Source organism: Xiphias gladius, chromosome 10 (genome assembly GCF_016859285.1).
Source record: "Xiphias gladius isolate SHS-SW01 ecotype Sanya breed wild chromosome 10, ASM1685928v1, whole genome shotgun sequence".
NCBI classification, from domain to species: domain Eukaryota; kingdom Metazoa; phylum Chordata; class Actinopteri; order Istiophoriformes; family Xiphiidae; genus Xiphias; species Xiphias gladius.
In genome coordinates, this window is record NC_053409.1 from 9,197,069 (window position 1) to 9,214,508 (window position 17,440).

General features: G+C 44.6%; 2 protein-coding genes across 6 annotated transcripts in view; one reads left to right on the top strand and one right to left on the bottom strand.

The window, feature by feature from the left end:
- Positions 1 to 7,958: 7,958 nt before the first annotated feature.
- Positions 7,959 to 9,422, top strand: insm1b (insulinoma-associated 1b). The gene has a single exon (XM_040137874.1). The coding sequence runs from the start codon at positions 7,959 to 7,961 to the stop codon at positions 9,420 to 9,422; it is 1,464 nt and encodes a 487-aa protein (XP_039993808.1).
- Positions 9,423 to 14,696: 5,274 nt separating this feature from the next.
- The window catches only part of ralgapa2 (Ral GTPase activating protein catalytic subunit alpha 2), a 93,944-nt gene continuing 91,200 nt past the window's right edge, over positions 14,697 to 17,440 (bottom strand). For 2 of the 5 annotated variants that reach the window (XM_040136521.1, XM_040136516.1), the window contains one exon: positions 14,697 to 16,299. In XM_040136521.1, coding sequence (XP_039992455.1) covers positions 16,142 to 16,299 — 158 coding nt within the window. In that variant the 3' untranslated portion in view covers positions 14,697 to 16,141. The remainder of the gene's footprint in view (positions 16,300 to 17,440) is intronic. The other 3 variants (XM_040136517.1, XM_040136519.1, XM_040136518.1) reach the window with 2 other exon arrangements.

Below are 17,440 nucleotides of genomic sequence, written 5' to 3' on the forward strand. Positions count from 1 at the left end.
ACAATTTCCATTTAGATAAGGTGTATACACAAATAAAGAAAGGACATTGGGTTCTTCATTTGATTAACTAATCATAGTCTTTGTAATTCCACTCGGAGACCTTTAAGGGCAGTACTGGGCTGTGCACCCTGATTAGCCTATGCATGATTGCTGCTGCTATGGCACAAATCAGTTCAAGTAACTCAACTCCATACACTACACAGTGGCTGTGATTAAACAGGCGATTAAGACAGAGAGAGTTTCTGTCTGTTTAATCCCTTTTCCCATTGTCTAAATAGATAGCCACAGTATATTCCCTGATCAACAATAACTGAACACCACAAGAATTGGAGTGGGAGGTGATTAGGGTCTTAAAGCTCCCTGGAGTGTGGCTGCAGGTTGTTTGCGATTAGCTCGATTTTAAAGGTACATTCTGTTCTTATTGCCTCTTGCTGGAGCAGGGAATTCATTATCTGATGTTAAAGCTGAAAGAAAAAAAAAGAAAAAGAGTCACACACAGCCCCAGGACAGATGTAATATCTTTAAGTGAGAATGGAACTATCCACATTTGCGGCACAAAACATGCAAAGCGAGGAAGCTGCCAGTTCATAGCATGTTGACAAACCAAACAAAACACTCCTCAACCTCACGACTCAGGTCTCAGAGTGCTTTAACCCTCTTCCCACGTCTCTGCTAGCCCTCTTCAGGCAGTGCAGTGGTGTCTGTGTATCATCTGAAGGCTGTATATAAACTCTACAGCCCCTCTCCATGACTGATCTCTTTTGATAGAGCTCATTATGCAAACTGTTCCCAACTCCCGCTGCATAATTAGTGCTTAATTAATTTGAGTGAGATCTTTCATCTGTCTGTGTCCGGCCAGCTCCTTCCTTCCATTTACAACATGATATTAATTTCAGAGGGGGGGATGGTAGCTCAGCTGATGAAAAGGCTGATATAATTAATCAAGTACTGTATCTTTTTCCTTCGATTTTTGCAGGAATAATAATAAGTGTGAGGAGCCGAGTCTGATTAACCCTATTATGCTCCTTAATTAGGGTGATCATTTAATAATCAAGGAAGCAGCACAATTATAAGAGAATGCAAATTATGGCACCTAATGAAGAGTGTGCCAATTCTGGGAATTCTTTGTTTGGAAAATGTGGCATTCCAAATTCAAAGGTCAGTAAAAGGTACCTCTGTTAATGTTCATATGTTAAGGATGCACTTACATAGTTGAGCCCAAAATGTTTCCAATACTTTTCTTACATTTCTTAGACTCTTGTAAATCTCTTTGGAGAACAGCCACAACAACAGGAGAAAAAAGGGGTTGAAATATGTGTGAAATAGCATATAACTTCTTAGTCCCGAGCCAACACTACTCTGAAGTCAAAGTGAGCCGAGTGTTGGCTAAGAAAATTTATATCACTGCCATGGCTGTAAATAAGTATGTAGCTGGAGGTTCAAGCTAGTTACCTTAGCTAAGCACAGCTAACCTGGCTCTGCCCAAACGGAACAAAAATCACCCTACCAGCACCTCTAAAGCTCACTGATTTACACTTTCCATTTGCTTTGTTTAATCTGTCCAAACACCAAAGTCTAAAAACAAGACATTTTGGTTTTACAGGGGTTTATTTGTTGACCCGTACCAGGTGAAATAGCTTCCTGGAGTCTTTCCCCGTGCAAACCACAAGGTGGCGTTTTTATACTTGGTTTTGGTATGGAGGAACAAATGAGATATATATAATGTGTTCATTAATGAACTTAAGAGGTGCTAGTAGTGGTGTATTTTTACTGGCTAGCTGTTTCCCCGTTTCCAGTCTGTGTGCTAAGCTAAGCTAAACGACTGCCATATAGACACGAAAGTGGTAGCGGTCATTTTATCTAACTCTCGGCAAGAAGGCAAGTAATTGTGTTTCCCAAAATAGAGAACTATTTTTAAAATTTTCAAAACAAAACAAGTTGTTTGTGATACTGTAAAATAAAAAAAGATCACCCTCATGTTAAAACTTATTTCAGGGATACATTATCGGTCATCTGAGAGTAGGAGCAGCAGAAAAACTGTGAATGCTCATTAAGCTGGCTCCCGTTATTCCAGGTGCTTAAAGCTGACCACGCACCAACTTTTATTTCCCACTGGCCTTGTGTGTTTTATGGAGCCTGAGGCACTAAGAGGCCGCTGCCACTGTAAAGTCAAGGGCAGACGTTCAGTACCATGGACAGCAACCACTCTTCTCTCGGAGAGACTGGTTGCTGTGAGAACACTCAGTGGACACATTGAGATCTATAGTTTAAAATGTAACGTTGTGAATATTAATTCTAGAAACAGGACAATAATGTATTTAACATGTGTTTAATGCATCTTTGTATGAGTAAGTGAGATAAGCTCACTAATCGTTTAAGGCTATGAGAAAGATGAGCAGTGTGTAGCTCCATATGTCAATAGATAAAGGATATGGCCCATTAGGTCTGCCAGAGTCCATCTTTCATGCTCCTAGATGATACAACTGCTGTCTACAATTTCATCAAGATAATGGTGACCTCATATATAGAGTCTATGAGCAATAGCCCTGATTTCATTTTTCTTACATGGAGTCATTATCAGTATCATTACCATCTTCAGGGAGCCAGTGAGGGAACAGAGAAGGGATCTTTTTTGTTGTCTACTTGTTTGAGAAATGTATTGACTTCTAAGCCAAATGCTTGCCAGTAAGATACTTTAAATGCTGGTTGCTCCTGCTGCAGTGTGTGTGCCTCGTCCACTTCTTTGTATCTGTGAGGTGTGTGCACGCGTGTGCGCGTGCGTGCATGTGCATGTCTACATGAAGGTACCTCAATTTACTCCCCTTCACCCCCATAGTGCAGCTGTGCCTCAGAGAACGCTTGTGAGGTAATTGAATGAGTCCGGGCAGGGGGAAACCTGTGGCAGCGAATGTGGTGCCCGCTGGCCTTATTATCTGTAATACGGCAGCCGCTCTGCCTGTGCTTTCTCATCCACTCATGAATACAGAAATGAATGTGATGGACGTCAGAGGTGAACGCAGAAGGGGAAAACAGGCCAGAGCCTGTTTTAATCAGCTCCCAGATAGAACAATCACTTTATCCACCTCCGCAGCTCAGAGGTGAATTAGTGTTTAACATTCCAGGGCATGCTTTCTGACAAGGGACTCCCCACCAAACAACCAATGGACTGTGGAGATTATTGAGAGACACTCTGATGTTTTTGATGAGTAAATTAGAGCTAAACATGCCCCTGGGACTCCAGCAACTGATATGCCTGATATGCAGGAAGACCTCTTCTAATAAGAGCCTCTTTACAAGAAAAAAAATAATCTGGCGTTGTCCCTTTGAAGCCTTTGTTCATATGTCTGTGCACACGCAATATTAGATATAACCAATAAAAAAGCATCTATGGTTTTCCCTCAAGTCATAAGCAACCTTTTTGCAATTGTTGATTTTGCATTTCTTACTTATTTTGCAGTGGATTTGATCATAATCCCATTCTAAAGATACAGTGCAGCATATACTCTATGTTGCCAAAAGACCGTTTTACTAGCCAGCTCCACAGAACATTTTCAGAAAAAAAAGATAAAAGCCCAGAAACATCTGTCCTTGTCCTCATAGAGTCATCAGCATCATTGTCAAAAGTACAGATAACATCAGGGACATTCCCAGTCAACACCAAGGACCATTAGTCTAAAGCTCAGAGCTATACCACTTTACAGGGCTTTTCACAGTAACCTGGTCTCGTGGGCATCCTTCTTAAGTACACTTTAAAGTCTAGACAGTGACCTCTGTGTTGCTCTCATGGCCAAACAGGCAATTTCCCCATTGATCTTGCTGGTACTACACTACAGTCGGTCTTCTTTTCCAGAAGCTAGCTACAAACCTTTTACTATTGTTGCTCTTTACAGGTGCTGTTTGGCTGCTGTTTCACCGTGACACATTTTGACTTAACTGAGACTGCCAACAGATGGTTTTCCAGGTCCTCCATGAGAAAAACCGACAATTGGGAATCAAGAATGCGTGACCCAACTGGTGGCACACAGTTGACTTTGGTGAAAGCGTCACAAGGATCTTGCCGCAAAGAATGAACAAGTGTTTTGGCTTGCATTTAAGATATCCTTTGGAGTCATTTCAAGTCACTTCAGCATACATATCAGTAGGATTGGGCAAGTACAAGGATTTCCTGAATGCTGCTGTGATCACTCTACCAACAGAAAAGTCCATCAAAGTCTAAATTGATTCATTCACGTGAAAATTAAGAACTAAAAAATCAACAGCTGACAAAAACTCTGATGAAATACTACAAAAATTGACCATTTATAAAGCTTTTAACCAAAATGGTAGAGTCTTTACTGTTTTCCCCCTAAAACCACAAGATATAGCAGACAACCTCCAGATTCTAGTGTTTTGATTCAAGTTCCATTAACTTCCTGAAACTGCAGTGAAACTTGTCTTCTGAATGAAAGAACAATCATTGTCCTGAAAGAGCAGGTCCACAAACAGCAACAGGACTTGGTCTACTATAGGGAAAAGGCGCTCGATCTCAGGCCAAGCAATGATTTATTCTACAAAAACGGGAGAAAAAAATATATTATGTTAAGTCACATTGAAGAAAAACTCATAAAATGTGACCTGCAACACACAGGTAGATTGATAAACAGAGTACAGAGGAGAACTGAGCCATTATGGAATAGGTAAGAGCTGTTGCCCTCTGTAGAAACTGTTTAAATGTGTTTTATACGAGCCCTTTCAAAACCGTATTTAAGAATCAATTACTTTATTAAACTCTGGTACTTCTGTTCTACTATGTCTTTGTTCTCTTGGTGGTGCCTGCCCGCTCTCAGTTTTGGGAACAAAAGCTGAAGCTGAAGCTGTGCTGTGTCCACAGCACAGCCCTAATTAAATCTGGGTCCCCATGGCTCTCTCCATGGTGCTGAAAGAGCCCTCTATCAGATTACAGCCGGCCAGAATAGGACCTCGGCTAATCAATTGCAATAACTGATTGACAATGCATTGAAGGTGGCCGCGCAGTGAGCACCAATTACAATCATGTCCTATTGCACCTTCAGATTGGCCCAGGTTGTCACAGCGCACGGAGCCAGACGTTCATCCGAGAAGCAGCCGAGGCTAGAGAAGTTACCGTACATGTATGGTGAGGATAAGGGTGACCTAACCTTTGTGAAGTAACCAAACTGCCCAACGGCTCCCTGTAATGGTGGTTAATGTTTGACGGAAAGAGCACGGTGAGATGCCTGCAAAGAGATCTGAGCGCAAAACTGCAGGTAACCTTTCTCTGTTGGGGCCTCAGCAATAATCCTTCATCCTGTAGGTGGTGCAAAGAAGTAGGAACTGGGCTCCGAGGCCAGAAATCTTCCACTCAGGACTCCTGGTTATACAGTTTAGTCATGAACAATCAGGCCTACAGCAGCTTAGGCGTAATTTTAAACTGGTTATTTACAGAAATGTGGACAAATCCGGACCCACTGTAAAGGAACATAATTTTAAATCACTTAAGAGAAGTTAAAACATGACTTATTCTAACATTTTCAACTTTGATCTTTAATCTAAATAAGTACACGGACAGCACAGCCTACGGGCAAGAGGAAAATACATGAGAGCAACGTTTAAAATCCTATAGCATGTGATTGGGTTTTGGGGGTTTGTAGTCCAGCCTGCGTTAAAGCGGCTGCAGCTGTATGCTAATGAGGCGCCTATGCTTCCCGTCCGCGCAGGGCAGCACGCGCCACTGAGCAAACACGCGCATGCGTCGGTGTGGCCAAGGCCAGCACACCGGCCCACGCGCCCCTCTGAAACGATCACGGGGGGGGGGGTCGTTAAAATGCCATCAAAGCTTGAACTCCCAACAAACCACGACTAATAGATGCGCAGGCTGAAAGAGCGAGTAGTAACGGAGCCCGGGAGGGAAACACGATGTAACCGGAACGAGAAAAGTGGTGTTGAAAGCATCTATAGCCGATTTTAATATAATGCAACGTAGGTGAGTCGGCGAAGCCCGGGAAAACAAAAGAGGGAGAACACGCGCAGCTGTGATTCAAAGGGAAATTTGATTTTCGACGAATACTTCACAGAGAAATGTTCAAACATCAATAGTCACTGAATTAAGACGTTAAAGGGCTTTATATGTGCGGTTTTCACTCCCCTAACAAGAACCCGAAACTTTTGTTTATTTTGGAAGTTTTTCGCAAATGTGTCATTTAAAACTTTCTGACCCAAATCACGGAGTGCTCCCAGGCAGGTGAGAAGGCACCGGGACACGGAGGCCCCAATGAAAGGAAGGCGCAGGCCTGCGGCTCGGCTCCGATTGTGTAATTATTTGACTTGGTCATACTGCAGCTTTATGCAAATGAGGGGAACAATGTACGGCGATGGAGATTAATTCCTCCCTGGTCTGCCGACTGAAAGGAAAAAGAATGCGCTCTCTGCCAAGTGGCGCACTGCAGCCTACATCTAGCCTTTATAGGGACAAAAAAAAAAAAAAGGCAGAAAAATAGAAAACGTGAAGTATGCACAGAAACCATAGGGGAGCTGGTAAAGATGACGGGGAAAAAAAGTTGTCTTTGTGAGCCAGACAGGAAGCTGCAGAATTAGAGTTTTACTGAAACCGAGTTTAGAGTTTTAAGAAATGATTCCGATATAACAAATCAGGAGACACCTTTACTTGTTTAACTATTGGATCCGACGCACTTCAGAGCTAAATCTTGAAGCAAACGGGATGTTTTTAAGTAGAAAGGGGCCCATAGTCAACAATTAATGTCCCGAAAACAGCCCCAACACCAGCTGTACATCTTAGCTCTGGGTATCTGTGCGGCATTTTGCAACACAAGCCTCGGCTGCGGCCTTCTTTGTCTGGCGTACTGATTCCGCCCAGCACGCGTCTAGCTGTGGGCCAGATTGGCCGTGAGTCCCGTTTCACAGTTAAGAGGTCAATTTGCCTTTCAAACGGGGGGAAAAAAAAAAAAAAAGACAGGGATATCCAGGCACGGGCAGACGTGGCTATTGTGCACAAAGACCAGAGGGCCTTCTTATTACTTATGTATGCAGCGAGATGTCTGATTTATATGTCGAGTTAAACTACCGAGGCAGACACGTGCCCTAAAATAAAGAAACCCTCCGTCTATGGTGTTTATTTAAGACATAATAAAACAAAAGTCTATAAAAACCGGGCAATATATTTTGCCGGTAGGCCTGCGTAATGTGCGTAAAGATCGTGCGTAAAAGAGGCTGGAGCCTGGCTAGAAGGAAATAAACAGCTGTGGACCGTGTGGAGATAACAATCTGGAGAGAACGTGCACAACAGGGGTTTTTTTTTTCTTCATATACACAGTTACGTCTATTAGGTGAATTGCCGCTTTGAACAACATCACAGCAAGAAAATGGCCCAAACTGAGCTTTTGGTTAGAATTTAACCAAGCCTGTCTCGTCCCCGTCTTAATTCTAAACTGTGATGATTGTGGCAGTGACGGGCATTTCCTTTTGGCAGCTCTGTGGCCCCCAGAGGAGAGCCACAAAGCCGTGGCACGTGTGCATTTGTATAGGGGCCCATCAGACCGTAAAAAGAGGAGGGTCCCGGCGTGTGCCTCTGTCGGGGAGGGGCCGAGCGCAAACCACATTAATGTAAAAAACCGCCAGTACATCTGCTAAGCTATCTGCACATCCTCCAACGAAATTCACCAGACCCGGGCTCTGAGCCCTCCCACAATCAAATCCGCTGGGGTCCTGGTTTCATCCGATTGGTCGGGGATGCTGCGACGGGGGGGGCGAGAACAATAGCATCATTCCGGCATAAAAAGAGTGGAGCTATGCCTTAGAGACGAAAACATTTCAGCAACAGAAGGATCAATATACTAGGGAGATAAAGTCCCATAAGCCTCTAGTGTTGCCACATTTCTAACAAACCTGGATACTCGAGACTTCACCCACCTCCCCGAAGTGCCTTTCCGCTTTGACTCGCCAAGATGCCCAAAGGATTCCTGGTAAAAAGAAACAAGAAATCTGCACATGTTTCCTACAGGACTCGCTCGGACGAAGATGACCTCCAGGAGCCACCCACCCCAGCTGCCTTGCCGAGTCAGGCGGACCCCTCCCCGCCGATGTCCGTGGCGTCCAGTCCGGACCGCGCCGCAGCATCGCCGGATTTCACCGCGGCTGACGCGCCGGTGCCGAGACTGGAGAAGCCGGCACAGTTCGGCAACCCAGAGGCGGTTTGCCAAGCCCTCTACAGCCCCACCCGGCCCATCAGCAAGGAGCACGACAGGGGATATTTTGAGCGAAGTTTCAATCTGGGCTCGCCTATTTCTGCCGAGTCATTCCCGACACCCGCCTCCCTCTCCGGCCTGGACCACCTCCTGTACGCCCCGGTCGACCTGAAAATCGGTACCAGCAACAGCAGCCGCAGCGGCACCACCAGCAGCCTCCCGCCACCGAGCAACCGGGTCGCCGCCAAAAGACCCGCAGCTGACGGTACAGAGCGCAAATCTAAACCCGCCTCCAAGAAACCCAAAGCCATTAGAAAACTCAACTTTGAAGACGAGGTGACGACTTCTCCCGTGCTTGGTCTCAAAATCAAAGAGGGGCCGGTGGAGATGAAGCCGAGGGCGCAGTCCTCCGGAGGAAACAAGCCTTTGGGGGAGTTTGTGTGTCAGCTGTGCAAGGAGGCGTACGCGGATCCCTTCTCTCTGGCTCAGCACAAGTGCTCCCGCATTGTCAGGGTCGAGTACCGGTGTCCCGAGTGCGATAAGATGTTCAGCTGCCCGGCCAACCTCGCCTCTCACCGCCGCTGGCACAAACCCCGGGCCACCGGCGCACCGGCCATGCCCCCCGCACCGGGCATCAAACCTGAAATGGCCAAAATGCCACCGCTAAGTGTCAAGCCAGTCTCCGACGAAGCCAAAGACGTGAGTGACAGAGATACCCCGAGTCCAGGTCTGTCCGAGTCGGGTTCTGAAGATGGCTCGTATGACTGCCAGTTCTGCGGGAAGAGGTTTAAGCGACAGGCATACCTAAGAAAACACATCATGGGACACCAGGCCTTGCAAAAGAAAGTGCTGGAGGAGCACGGGTTTCAAACCAGCGACCGCGCTGCAGAGCAGGCACCGGTGTCATCCTCCTCTTCCTCCTCCTCCTCCTCCTCCTCCACTGCATCATCATCCTCCTCCTCAGAAGAAGCCTCAAACCAAAGCCCCCTCAATCTGAGCCCGGTGGACTGCCTGCTGTGCCCGGTGTGCGGGGAGAGTTTCACCAGCAGGGCCGGCCAGGAGCGACACCTGCGCCTCATGCACTCCTCCCAGATTTACCCGTGCAAATACTGCCCCGCCACTCTGTACAGCTCGCCGGGGCTCACCAGGCACATAAACAAGTGCCACCCCTCGGAGAACAGGCAGGTGATCCTGCTCCAAATGCCGGTGCGCCCCGCCTGCTGAAGACAACACAAAACTCGTGCCTTTGATGGGATGTGTGTGTGTGTGTGTGTGTGTGTGTGTGTGTGGGTGGGGGGGTTAAAAAAAAGAAAAAGAAAAAGAGAAACAAAAAGTGGCGTTGGAGTTAAAAAATAAAGAGTTTGTGATGTGCTCACTGCCATAACTTTAGGCCAATGGAGGGCAGGGCGGTTTGATGTTTAAGTGGTGTCCAATGAGGTGTCTTTTTCCATGCCAATCAGTGATTGTTGAATGCTTCTCTCTATATTTGAACTACATATAGGCCTATTTTGAGATTTTCTTTCTCAAATTAGTTTATCAAGAAAATAATAATACAAAGCGTTAGTTTGACTGTTAAAGGGTATTTTTCTAGGACAGCACACGTGCTCAATGATAGCTTCTAGACCTAAGAAATGTCTTAAAATTCTCAGAACCCCCCCCCCCCCAATCAAAGCCCTTCGGATCCTCCGGACGTGACTGCTCTGTCGCTGAAGCTTTACGCCAGTTTGTGAACGACAGAACTCATCAGCTTCGTCTTGGTGGTGGTGGTGGTGGGTGGGTGGGGGGGGGTGGAGAAGAGTGACTGAAGCATTCCCTGTTTAGTAGAACCACAAATGCCTTTAGTATACAAATAAGCCTAGTCCGAAATAGCCTGCATACACATCCAAAATCCCGCTGTATAACTGCCTTAAAAAAAAAAAAAAGTCAACATAGATTGTTTTAATTTTGAATGCTGGCACATATTTTATAATTATTATTGAAGATTGTTGCAATATTTTTCATCATATGTTTATTTATTTATTTATTCTAATTATTTTATGTAACTTATTGTTGTGTTTGTTGTGATTTTTTTCCCCCCGTGAATCGCTCTGGCAGTTTACATGTCGTATAGCCAAAATGTTCCGTTTGGTTTTTGTTTTTGTTTGTTTGCTTGTTTCTTTTGTCGGGTTTACGAGTTGTGATAATTGTCGTGGGTCGGGTTTTAATCTTCAATCTCCACAGCTCTTGTAAAAAGGAAGGAAAAAAAAAAACAAAAACGTAAAGCTCTTACCTTAGATGCAATCTTTTTTAAGGACAAGTTATTTTTCTTAAATGTTGGCTTTTATAGCGCTTTGATTGTATGTGTATATCGTTGTTGTCTATCGAAATAAAAATATTTTCAAAACGACAGATCGTCTCAAGGTGCTTTCGATTTTTCAGGTAGCCTGGGAAGCAGCACGCGACCTTAATGGACTTTATTTCACGACGAAAAATCACCGTATTTCTGGAGGGAAATTTTTGGTCTTGCCGAGCGTAATGAATTTAGCGAGCGTTTTAATTTAATTTAACAGCAACTAGGCTTGTTAATCCCAGTTTTGATTGTCCCTGATGTGTTTCCGTATTTTCTCTCTCTCTGTGGGGAATTCTTTGGCTGATAGCAAATTTTTTTTCCGGTGTTACAAGCTCATCATCAACAAATGACATGGTGAAGAATAAGAGTAGGAATGATTTAATCTCATAATAGATATACTTATGACTTCGGTATGTTGTATAGGGGCCTCCAATTTCCAGGACACAAATTGAAACTATTATCCTGTGCGTAAATCAAACCCTCAAAAAAATCTTTAAAAACTACCATTATATTTAAAAAAAATCTTTACACTTATTTTTTTAAACTTGTGTGTGGATTTATGGCCTTATTAAAAAAAAAAAACATGTCGACACATTTTCTGTCTGCACCACATCGAGACTTTCTGAGTCTCAAACGAGATCAAGTGCAAGTTTTCACTCAGCTGTTATGGCCAATCGGGTGTCTTAAAGCTGGTTCCCAAAGTGGGGCACGCGGGCCTCCCGAGGTTACCAAGCAAGATAGGAAACGGCTTAATTTCACACGATAGAAGTTTTAACAGTGTCAGTATTCAAAAGCCTGTAACTTCTCATTTCTGCCCCTGCGCCATCTGACTCACATCGGGCCACACTCCAAAGTGGTGCGCATCTATTTAGTGTACCTGAACGGGAAAAAGGAACCTTAGAAGCCCCCCTGGCCAATCCTTTTGCCTTCGATTCCCTGTTTATCAGACTTATTGCAGTAAATCATAGCTGCAGTGGCTCAGTAGACGCCGTTTCCCTGCCACAGAGAAGCACTTAGGGTCTAATCATAAATTCACTCCGTAATACCATGTCAGGGCATGACAGGAGGACAAAGAGGTGGCGGATCAGAGCTCACCTCTGGAGCAGTAAAACATCTGTCTGCTTTGGAAGACTCATGCAGCTCGATTTCTGTTAGGTCTCTGCTGATTTAGGACACATCGGGGCTCAGTTGGCTTCAAATCTGACCTCCAGGCACCTTCCAACTGTGTATAGACACATACTGTCTGCCTGGACTTAACCTGTAGAGCAAAATCACTGATGGTAAAACTTCACTTAAAGTCTTGAGTGATCTGGTATATTAAAAAAAAAAAAAAAAAAAAAATCAGCTTTACACTGACTTGTACTCCTGGATCTCTTTTCTTGCTACTTTTTTTTTAAAATAAAAGTGTCACTTCCCCTTAAGGCATCAGTGGTAATACATCAAGACAGTGTTATTTGATGTATGAAAATAGGCTACAGCCATCAGTGTGACACATGAAATAATCCAATCTTGTAATAAGCATTAGGGCACCCAGCCCCTACTTGTTCTGTTGTAAACTATCTCAGAGTCAATGATTGAGGCAAAGAGCCCTGCGCTGGATGAAAATGAGGTAACATTAGGCTTCTTTCTCACCCTTTTTCACACACAGTTTTAGGGCTCCAATTATGCTCAAGTGCTTTTCACGTGTCTTCATGTGGCCCGGGCGAAGCAGGGCACCCGTAGGTGCTGCAACCATTGCACCAGTACCTCCTGGTGAGGTTCCATTATGCTCCCCCAAAGCAGGGCTGAGCAGCAGGGGAGACAGATGGGAGGAGGGTCAGGTTACCCCTGCTGCTGCTGCTGCTGCTGCTGCTAGCATGGCCAGGCCATGGTCAGAAAGCCCATGGTAACAGCACAGACACACACAGATAAAATCCACACCCACTACTCCACAAAATCTGAGGTTACAAACTTGGCTGATGTGTTGTTGAGAGAGAGAAAACAACAAAAGATCAGTAGAATTTCAAATTGATTTAATGAAATGTTTAAATTTTCACATTTCTAATAAAGATAGCAGGACTTCGGTTGTTAAAAACAGTTTGATATGTTGACAAATAATGGTGAAATCTTCAAGCTTTTTTTTCTCCTCTTTCTCTTATACAAAGATTATATTACAAGCATTAATATATTTATATTCAGAGGACACTGAAGCCCTCAAATTTGACACAATGTACAAGGATTTCTAAAACGAGAAGAAAAGAAACGACATTCTAGGACTAACACTAGCTCATTTTCTTCACGTATATAAGACACACAATCCTTATCTTGGTCCAAACTAACATCTCCAGCGACTAAGCCACCAAAAGGGGGGCGCAGACCCCTTCAACAGACATCATCTATAACCTACAATCTTTAGATCAGCATCCTGGGTGGTTCCTTCAAGTGGCTTTGGGGAAAATAAAAACCATAGATGTGATCCAAGCCTATATTCTTCAAAAAAACCCAAAACATCAATAACAACAACAAACGCACATAAATGGATTTAACTCTCGCCATACCCACACTCCTGCTGTTTGGATTCCCTGTTTTCTACTCAGGGAATTAACAAACAAAAGGAGGCGAGATGTGAGAGAAGGAGGAAAATGACAGGTGAGCATGGGGAAAGTAAGGCATAGTAGTGCAACAGATGGGGATAGTGTTGCAGCTTGGGTGGAGCCCTCAGAGGGTGTGAGCGTATAATTTGTGTATGTGTGTGTGTGGGGAACACCTGGCTACCAAGACAACACGAGCAGGGCAGGTTGGAGGACTGAGAGAACCGGCCTGGCTGACGCACGCACACACACACACACACACACACACACACACACACACACACACACACACACACACACACACACACACACACACACACACACACACACACACACACACACACACACACACACACACACACACACACACACACACACACACACACACACACACACACACACACACACACACACACACACACACACACACACACACACACACACACACACACACACACACACACACACACACACACACACACACACACACACACACACACACACACACACACACACACACACACACACACACACACACACACACACACACACACACACACACACACACACACACACACACACACACACACACACACACACACACACACACACACACACACACACACACACACACACACACACACACACACACACACACACACACACACACACACACACACACACACACACACACACACACACACACACACACACACACACACACACACACACACACACACACACACACACACACACACACACACACACACACACACACACACACACACACACACACACACACACACACACACACACACACACACACACACACACACACACACACACACACACACACACACACACACACACACACACACACACACACACACACACACACACACACACACACACACACACACACACACACACACACACACACACACACACACACACACACACACACACACACACACACACACACACACACACACACACACACACACACACACACACACACACACACACACACACACACACACACACACACACACACACACACACACACACACACACACACACACACACACACACACACACACACACACACACACACACACACACACACACACACACACACACACACACACACACACACACACACACACACACACACACACACACACACACACACACACACACACACACACACACACACACACACACACACACACACACACACACACACACACACACACACACACACACACACACACACACACACACACACACACACACACACACACACACACACACACACACACACACACACACACACACACACACACACACACACACACACACACACACACACACACACACACACACACACACACACACACACACACACACACACACACACACACACACACACACACACACACACACACACACACACACACACACACACACACACACACACACACACACACACACACACACACACACACACACACACACACACACACACACACACACACACACACACACACACACACACACACACACACACACACATACACATACATGCACGCACTCATAGACACGCACTCATAGACACACACACGCGCGCGCGCGCACACACACGCACGCACGCACGCACGCACACACACACACGCACACGCACATCAGTGCATGGAGTTAAGATTCACCTGAGGCTCTGGTGGTATTTTTCCTCTAAACAGAACATGACTACATAAAACAACACGGCAGCAAAAATAATTCATCAAATTGTCCTCACTATGTACATCTAGCAAAGGGACATCAGCAAATAAAATTTAAAGCAATGTACATCCAAGAACAAAGAGAAACATTCTAGTTAATCAATGACAGTGAGTGCAAAAACGTTGTTTGGGAACGTTGGAATGTCGATGTCTTAGCCTCACTGGACAGGGAAACTAATAGCAGAGGAAAGAGACAGGAGGAACTTATTCAATTACCGGACATGAGCCTATGTTAACGACATCAGAAAACAATTACAAACGCAGTCTTTTCTCATTCCAGTGGAGTTGCATAAATCAATTTTTGACACAATCCATTGGAATTCATTTAAAAAGGAAAATTAGAGAAATAATAATAATAAAAAAAAACCCAAACCAATTTAAATTTAGCTTTAGCTAGAAGGACGTCACTGATTGTCCACTCTGGGTTCAAAATGATTAAAAAGCCTCTGACTGCATGTACTACAGGGACTCCGTGCCCAGGAAGTCTGTGTAGCGGTGGAGTGAGTACAAATCATTCTGGGGAGGTATCCCCATGCATCGCTCTTCTCTCCTTTTCAACTGTAGGAGGATGGTCGACAAACGTGATCCAAACTGGTGCTAGAAAAACATCACCCTGTCACTAACTAAAGGGGTATCTTTGACACAGAAACGTTGTGGCAGGTGCAAAAAGACGTAAAAAGGTAGACACATTTATAAATGGATACCAATCTCTTGTGCAGTTTTAGCATGATGCCATATGCAGCTGTGTCATTCAGTGCTTTGTTACATTAAGTGTTGAGATAGATGAGATACAAAAACAGGGTTAAGCAGTCTCCCATTCCCTTACTATAGTAAGAACTTTGTTTTCTCCAGTGCATTATGGCCACACTAGAAAATGAGAATAAAAGTGACATTTTTTTGTCACAGGTTGTTTTAAGACTTCTCAGTCAAGTCAAGTCTTCCTATGTTGCTGATTCCTAAGCTGAAACCACCAGGATGAACATAAATAGCTTAGTCTCATGTCCATCTCAATTAACGTAGTTATACACCAAAACAAATGGAAATGCATCAGAGAAATCAATGATTGCCACTTAAATTAAAAATTGCAATATGCTCCAGTTACATATGTCTATGACACAAAATAAAACAAAGGAAAACAATAAATGCAAAAAAACAAAAACAAAAACAAAAACAAAAACCCAAAAAGTCTTGCAGTCACAGCTGGGTGTGTGAGGTTCTTTGAGAGAAGATATTAAAGGCTGCACTCGGGGAGGGAGGGGGGGCTCAGTTGGAGGATTTGCTTATAGCACTGGCTGATCGGCGGAGTTTCCCGGAAACTCGGTTCCTTGTGGCACGGGGCATGGTGGGAGACACCTGGTCGACAGAGTCGGTCGTTCCGGCCTGAGCTCCAGCTTCGGTGCTTGTGCTGCCGGTGAAGCAGCCTGGCAGAGAGTTGGAGGGAGAGTTTGTAGACAGAAACAAAAAAAACAAAAAAAGACAACAATGGAGAGAAAAAGAGCTGGTTAGACATGGCAGGGGTTTATTGGGCTTTGCATGATCGGTGTATTTCCCAGCATGCTTCGTCATGCGTGTGGCTGCTCCCCAAACCAAGATTACCAAATTCATAGGATTATCACCAACATTCACAAATTTACAATGGAAACTGTAAAAAACAAGGGTTAGGATTTGAGTTTGTTCTACCCTCAAATTCATTAGAATTAAAATGTGAGAAAGCAAATAGAATATTTCAGAAAACACATGCCTTTTTCACATGCTACTTGAAAGAATAGCTGCCTGTCTTCCCAATACAGTGTTTCCAGATGCTTATATGATATAAAAAATGCTACGTAACCTTTGTTGCTAGGGTAAAAAAAAAAAAAAAAAAGTATTCAGTTCAGAGTGTGACAGCACAATGCTTTGAATGAAAATAAAATTACATATTATGCTCTTGTTGTGAACACGTAGAGCCTTCCCACTGTCAAACATTGTCCTTTTTCAAAAAACTTCCCAGCCATGATTATGGGATGGCAAACAGCAATAAGCTGGGAGGTGGGCCTGAACTGCTGTTGAGGACAATCAAGTGTTGTGAACGCCACCCTAACTTTTTCAGTGTGCCCCTGACCAAACCCAAACTGTGGACCCCCCCCCCCGGACCCATGCTTCGAGTTTAAACAACTTTTCTGCTTTGTCGAGATGGCATCTGGTTGCCTATTTTCTTTCCTATCCTTTTATTTCCTGCCGTTTTTTTCTGTGGCATCTCAAGTTGCAGCGGCTAAAAGGAATGGCAGATGGCTGGAGTAACAGACACTCAGCAGCACAGTGGACAACCGGCAGCATCCAGGGCCGCTGCACACTGGGAGAGGAGGGCTGGGCTATGGATGAAACACTGAGTTTGTGTTTTGTGAAGGGCTAGAGTGGAGGTGAGGGGGGTCCGAACATGCATTCTCTAATCTGCATATGAATATAAAAAAGGGATGGGCTTGGCTAAAATGTGGGCTGGCCTTATGGACAGAACAAATCCTGCATTCCCGTATTGTTTTACTCATTCCTACAGTAAACACTTGTCTTACACACTGAACTCCA

What these genes read in the sequence shown, in the direction of transcription:
- insm1b (XM_040137874.1), top strand. Translation starts at nt 7,959, where the DNA reads ATGCCCAAAGGATTCCTGGTAAAAAGAAACAAGAAATCTGCACATGTT.